Source organism: Lontra canadensis, unplaced genomic scaffold, assembly GCF_010015895.1.
Source record: "Lontra canadensis isolate GAN:19392208 unplaced genomic scaffold, GSC_riverotter_1.0 scaffold4, whole genome shotgun sequence".
NCBI classification, from domain to species: Eukaryota; Metazoa; Chordata; class Mammalia; order Carnivora; family Mustelidae; genus Lontra; species Lontra canadensis.
In genome coordinates this window covers 36550939-36558233 of record NW_022630998.1, presented here as the reverse complement: position 1 = coordinate 36558233, position 7295 = coordinate 36550939, and the positions used below count along the sequence as shown (strand labels likewise).

The 7295-nt window shown below is 37.0% G+C and overlaps 1 protein-coding gene across 6 annotated transcripts in view; it reads right to left on the bottom strand.

The window, feature by feature from the left end:
- Nucleotides 1-2883: 2883 nt before the first annotated feature.
- Nucleotides 2884-7295, bottom strand: part of POC5 (POC5 centriolar protein) — a 38972-nt gene continuing 34560 nt past the window's right edge. For 4 of the 6 annotated variants that reach the window (XM_032848190.1, XM_032848201.1, XM_032848233.1 and 1 more), the window contains one exon: nt 2885-4378. In XM_032848190.1, coding sequence (XP_032704081.1) covers nt 4235-4378 — 144 coding nt within the window. In that variant the 3' untranslated portion in view covers nt 2885-4234. Of the gene's footprint in view, nt 4379-7295 lie in introns of all 6 variants that reach the window. The other 2 variants (XM_032848222.1, XM_032848212.1) reach the window with 1 other exon arrangement.

Sequence of the window (7295 nt, the reverse complement as noted above, 5' to 3'; positions counted from 1 at the left end):
ATGAAAGGTCAGAAATTCTTTTCAATTTTTACTTAAAGCAAATTGTGTATGATTTTTGCCTGTCATTTGATGCAATATATGTCTAGGTTTTGCACATCCTTTTTTTTTTTTTTTTAATGTTGGTAGGAGCAGCATCCCGGTATATGAAAAATCCAAGAGATTTAGAATAGACAGACATATTTTTTTTCTTTTTTTCTCTTTTTTTGGACAGACATGGTTTTAATCATGGTTTGCCCCTTTTATTAAAAAATTTTTTTTATAAACACAGAATGTATTATTAGCCCCAGGGGTACAGGTCTGTGAATCGCCAGGTTTACACACTTCACAGCACTCACCATAGCACATACCCTCCCCAATGTCCAGAACCCCACCATCCTCTCCCGACCCCCCTCCCCCCAGCAACCCTCAGTTTGTTTTGTGACATTAAGAGTCTCTTATGGTTTGTCTCCCTCCTGATCCCATCTTGTTTCACTTATTCTTTTCCTATACCCCAAACCCCCCACGTTGCATCTCCACTTCCTCATATCAGGGAGATCATAGGATAGTTGTCTTTCTCCGATTGACTTATTTTGCTAAGCATAATACCCTCTAGTTCCATCCACGTCGTTGCAAATGGCAAGATTTCATTTCTTTTGATGGCTGCATGGTATTCCATTGTGTATATATACCACATCTTCTTAATCCATTCGTCTGTTGATGGACATCTAGGTTCTTTCCATAGTTTGGCTATTGTAGACATTGCTGCTATAAACATTCGGGTGCATGTGCCCCTTCGGATCACTACGTTTGTATCTTTAGGGTAAATATCCAGCAGTGCAATTGCTGGGTCATAGGGTAGTTCTATTTTCAACATTTTGAGGAACCTCCATGCTGTTTTCCAGAGTGGTTGCACCAGCTTGCATTCCCACCAACAGTGTAGGAGGGTTCCCCTTTCTCTGCATCCTCGCCAGCATCTGTCATTTCCTGACTTGTTAATTTTAGCCATTCTGATGTGAGGTGGTATCTCATTGTGGTTTTGATTTGTACTTCCCTGATGCTGAGGGATGTGGAACATTTTTTCATGTGTCTGTTGGCCATCTGGATGTCTTCTTTGCAGAAATGTCTGTTCATGTCCTCTGCCCATTTCCTGATTGGATTATTTGTTCTTTGGGTGTTAAGCTCTTCATAGATTTTGGGTGTTAAGCTCTTTATAGATTTGGATACTAGCCCTTTGTCTGATATGTTATTTGCAAATATCTTCTCCCATTCTGTCAGTTGTCTTTTGGTTTTGTTAACTGTTTTCCTTTGCTGTGCAAAAGCTTTTGATCTTGATGAAATCCCAGTAGTTCATTTTTGCCCTTGCTTCCCTTGCACGGTTTGCCACTTATTAACTGTGATTCAAGTTCTCAGATCTTCAGTTCCTTCTTTATAAAATGGGGTAGTGTCTCACGCTTCCACAGCATTGAAGATCAAGGTTGAATGCCAGAGAAATGCCTAATCTCATGCCCACCATATTGAAATCATCCACTGTTATTTCTCCTCACTGAGAAAAACTAGTTTTGGAAATTTACAGTTACTGTTGGCTTTAAATTACACATATGTGTAGTATATTGCTTAGAAAAGACCAGTAGTGTATACACCAATGTTTGCTGTTGTTTTTTTAAATCTCTTGGTGATGTAATCACAGGTGATTTTCATTTACTTTGTACTTTTTGGTACTTTCCAGGTTTTTTTTTTTTTTTTTGACAGTCAGCATTTAGTATTTTTATAATCTGAGAAAGTTATGAAATAAATATGAAACCAGATATCAAGTTATATCAGTTTATCTGCACCTATTCATTATAATTTAAGGCTCTCCATTTTCAAATTCTGATCTTAATTCTATAAGGCCAGAGATAAAATCCTGAGCAATATCAGTACAGTTATTCTATCATGAATTTATGATTTTACATCTTTGTCTCATGCTGATTGTAAATGTCTCACTTACTTTTATGAATGTTTAAAATAGGTAATATATCCACATGAGTCCAAAAAGTTTTTAAGAAAGGTATTCAGTGAAAAGTCTTGTCCTCATTTGTTCTTCAGTATGGATGGTTTCCACTGACCATGCTACTTGCTCCCTCTTTCAAAATCTGGGTAACCTCTTTATGCAAAAGTAAACAAATAGAATACATACTCTTACTGTGTAAGTGTTTTAGTTGTGGAATTTAACTTAGGCTAGCACTAATTATTTGCTTCCACCTTGGACAATATACAATCTTTAGAGCTTAAAGCTTAAAAATATGGTTATGATATATGTAAATATATTTTTAAAGATTTTATTTGACAGATGGAGATCACAGAGAAGCAGGCAGAGAGAGAGGAGGAAGCAGGCTCCCTGCTGAGCAGAGAGCCCGACGCGGGGCTCGATCCCAGGATCCCGAGATCATGACCTGAGCTGAAGGCAGAGGCTTTAACCCACTGAGCCACCCAGGCGCCCCTGGTTATGATATTCTTAATTACAATATTCATAATATTCCTTTTAGTTTGTCCATATGGTTATGGCTTGGATATTAAAAACCATACCTAGTTGTCATCTAGGTTCCTCAAAAGGCACAGCCTGAGACTAAAGTCCATGAGTACTGTTTTTTAGGAGTGCAAATCCAAGGAAGCAAGACAGAAAAAGGGAGGGCGATGGGGAAGGTGGGTGAAATACCAAATTGGCTACCACTTGGTATGAAGCGTAACTGATCATCTGATTTCCAGGGTACTTTCTTCTGAGAGAAGGGATGGACTAGTATACCTTGGGCCGATTCATACAGTGGAGAAAGGAAGAACTGATCTGTTACCACAATGGGGTGTTAACTCTGGGCTGCATGAGTAGGCTCCAAGTGGAGCCTGTGGTCGGTTGTGCTTCTCTCGGAGTGCATGGTGAAGTCCTAGAGAAGAGCATGGCCGAGGTACGGGTAGCACAAGAGGCACTGTTGGTTTGTGTTTGTTGTAACTCCTGATGCGCTGTCTGCCACAGTGGTAGCTGGACCAGAATTCACAACAGTGCTGCAAAAGAAGGATCTAATACTCTAACACACAATACTCTAATTCTTTTATTCTTTAATTCAGAAAAGCCTTGGTGTGCCCTTTAGGAAAAAGGATATTTGCCTATCTCACATTTATTCTCATGTTCTATTACAAGGTGAGACAGTAAGAAAAACTATTTCCTATAATAAAGTTAGAGCACAGAGCTAGATCACATTCAAAGTGAAACAGGCTTCTAATTAAGTCCATCCAATTCTGTGAAAGATATGAAAATTGAGGCTATGGAAAGATTCTTTAGAATTGACTTGTTTTTATGTAAGCCAGAGTACTTTATGAAATAGGAGGGGTAGGTAGATCTGTTTCACAAGTGGTATCCTATGATTTATGACATTAAATGTCTGGCCCAAGATAACCCAGTCAGCCAGCAATAAAACCATTAGAAGCCTGGTCTTGCTTTCCTCAATCACTTTTACCCAGATGGTTTCTTCCACTGAAAAGTCTCTGCCCAGGCCTAGAAGGTTTGCTGAATTGCCCAGTGCTATACCCACTCCCATACGGCGATGTTTAGATGTGCAGAGAGAAAAAAGGCTCAACACCATACAGTTTCAGAAAGGCAAGAAAGAACATCAGAAATAGGATCATTCTAAGAGGAAATTTTTTTGATGTTTCTGTGTCTCTCTTTTTGTCCAGCAAAAAAATCTTTCCCTTTTAACATTAAAATTATTCATAGATCTTACCGATTCCCATTTTTAATTGTAATAATCTTAGGAAAATGAAGACTAATATACCAACATCACAGTAACTTTGTATTAAAGTATCATTATTACTTTTTAATTTTAAAATAAAAATACCTTAATTCTATTTTAATATTTTTAGTAAAGTTCTCAGAGTTGACTTGGTAACACTGGAAATGATTGACCCTTTTGGAAATAATGTTGAGAAACAGGATTTATATACTTTGATGATGTAATCAGTGACCGGCTGAACCTATTAAAAAATTAAGTCATTTTTTAATTTAAAAAAGTTTTACTTAATCATTTAAATTAAAAAAAATAACATTAAAATAATCCTACATATAGTTACAAAGGATGGTATGGCTTGAAAAAGTCTCTTGTAATTTTGAAAAGATGAACATGATGTATCCATGATGTTTTAAGAATATGAAATTTTAAAAATGAGAGACTTCTAATCCTTGGTAAAACCAGAAGAATTAAAAGATCTCAATATGTGCATATTCATTTTAGTCAACCACTTTTATGGAATGGATGCTTGTGAGAGACTGGGTGTGAGTTGACCTGGTTCCGAGGGATCTAGAAGCTGAGGTACTACTTTCAGGATGAATTGTCCGGGGATACTTTGCTGCAGCAGCTTGAGGAATGGTTTGCTGAAAAGGTAAAAATCTGCTTTAACAATCCCATAAAATTATACATATTAAATATCATTTCATTATATATAATTTAACCAAACAAACATTTGTTAAGCATCCAGTAGATACATGCAGTTAAGTTGGTAAAGCAGTCATTGAAACAAATAAGATATAGCTCTTAGGGGCACCTGGATGGCTCAGTTGTTAGGTATCTGCCTTTGGCTCGGGTCATGATCCTACGGTCCTGGGATCGGGCCCCGCATCGGGCTCCCTGCTCAGTGGGGAGCCTGGTTCTCTCTCTCCCACCCCCTCTGCTTGTGTTCCCTCTCTCGCTGTGTCTCTGTCAAATAAATAAAATGTTAAAAAAAAAAAAAAAAAGAAGATGTGGCTCTTAATCCATATGTTAGATTGATGTGCTCAATACCCACAATTCAGTATCAGAGCCATATTCCAGAGGATCACAAAAAGAGCCACGGGAGTCATTCTTCAAAGAAGGCTCAAGTGGAATCTTATAATGTTTATAGAGACCAACTACAGAAAGGGACTTTATAGTGTTTGGAAGACACCATCCCTCTATTCTAATCAATTTTCTCCTGTTTCTGTTAACATATGGAGTTCAATCTCCGGGATCATGGGGAAAGCTCTGAGGAATCCTGCCTGGTCCTTGTTTCAAACCAGAGTAAAGCACATCTTTTATATATCACCCTGGTTCACCTGGGAGCTGACTAAACCTTTTCCTATCATACAAGAGGAGATATTTCCAGAAGCCTGGTGCTCCTTAGTGTGGATTACAACTTTCTATACAAATAACTAGACATTGAGGAAATACGCTGAGAGGAGGATACCCACACCATATCAGAGCTCAGGGGAACATCTTGGACTCAAGCACCGAAGCATTAGAGTCAGTACACAGTCGACTTCACTTTGTCTATACAAGTACGTATTACATGCATTCATATGTATAAAATGTACAAGTTTAAGGATTTCCTCTATTATACTGGATACAGCTTCTGAGTAGGCAACAGTGGGACCTGTTATCCAATTCTCAGTCCACGTCACTGAGCAGTACATGTACATTCGTAGTACAGTCTTCCCCTTAGAAAAGTCATCCTTAAAATATCTGAAGCAAGATTATATGTACTTGATCAAAATATTCACTATGTATTTTAAAAACCCTTTACTTAAAAAACTTACTACAAGGTCTTCATGACAGGTGCTGCTTTAAGAGTTCCTCTTTAAGGAAATGGAAAAATGATTTCCTGTTTTAAGAGGTATTTTATATAAATGTTTCATTGTACATAAATAACTGGATAACCATTACAGATGGGGGAGATTCTTCCGGTTTCCATAACTAGTATGAAAATTTAGTTGCTAACCACCTAATCCGACCCCATTAAAAGAGCTATTTCTCCTTGGGAAGGATGGGCAAGAGGAAATGTAGAAACAGATTCACCTTACCAGTGGCTGGTTTCATGATCTACAAACATAGGGCAGAGAATCAAGTAGCATTAGGGACAAGCAATTAGCCAGCAGATGGGGCTAAAGTGTCAGAAATCTGACTACTGGTTTATTAGTAATAATTGTTTTTGGTAGTTACAGGTCTTGATTTTGGGGATAAAATGAAAAATAGTACAGAGGACTGCCATAGTGTCCGTTAAAACAATCCTAATTAGGTAATCATGCAAGCAGTTTATGGCTGTCTCGTTCATAACCAATTAACTGGAGAAGTACTATACATATTGAATCAGCAAAGGACAGCTAGGGAGGTGAATCTAAGAAACAGGGGTTTTAAGTCTTTTATTTCTATGTTTGTTTGTTTTCGTAGAATAAGAATTCCTATCATTAGTACAAAAACAAAAGGCTGCCTAAATTAAAAGTAAGCATATATGTGGTCTCTTTATGTCTTCTTTATCTTAGAAATGGATAGTTCCTCTCCCTCTCTGTACACATATGTGCAGACAAAAATAGAAATGACTTCAGTTGTTCTTATTTCTGATAACTAATCTCACATACTTAAACATATATTGAGAAGTCACTTAAGGACTTTCCGAGTCTACAACCTCTGAAGGCTGACACTCCTCCACCCTCCATATCCTCCATCTGGACTTGGTGCCTCAGTCTCCACTTCACTGTGGTCATTCTTTACCTGAGGCTAAATTTAAATACTCCAGCTGCTCTTAATCATCTAGCAACCATCTAGTGCCAGAAAGAAAAGGATGTAAACTTATTTCACATATATTTTTGCTAATATTTTGACACATTATGTAGACAGGAGTGTTGTCTAATATTGAAAATTTATAAAGGGGGCATTCTCTTTTAAAGTCAATTCTTGTTGGTCTTTAAGGATGTGATCTTATAACTTTCAAAAATTAAAACTTTTTGAGGCAACTGTTGATTCATATGCAGTTTAAGAAATAATACAGAGGTATCCCATGTACCTTTCTCTAGTAATTTTTATTAAGTTAAATCTGCTTATGGTTTTACAATTTATAAAGTGCCTTTTTTTTTTTTTTAAGTGTATCTCATTCAATTTTCACATTATCTCATTTACTCCTGAATCCAGAAAATAACTCTAGGAGCTAAGTATTCTTAACACTCCCATTTTACACAAGAGGAAATGGAAGCTCAAATATTTTACTTGATTTGTATATGATCACAAAGGCAGTAAGTAGCAAAACTGAGGCACTAACTCAAGCTTTTTTGTTTATTTTTGCTTAAATTCCAAGCGTTTCCTTTTCTATCACGTGAATTTACTGCAACCCCTTAAATTTTTTTTGAAACTACAAGTATGCTGACAGTTATACAGAAAAAAGGGGAAGAAGACTTAAAAAAAGAGCAAAAATTAAAGACTACAGAAATAGGGAAGTGTTTCTTGTAATCAAATAGCTGCTACAGAAACAGCAGGTAATGAGGAAACTGCTTTTGTCTCTCTTTT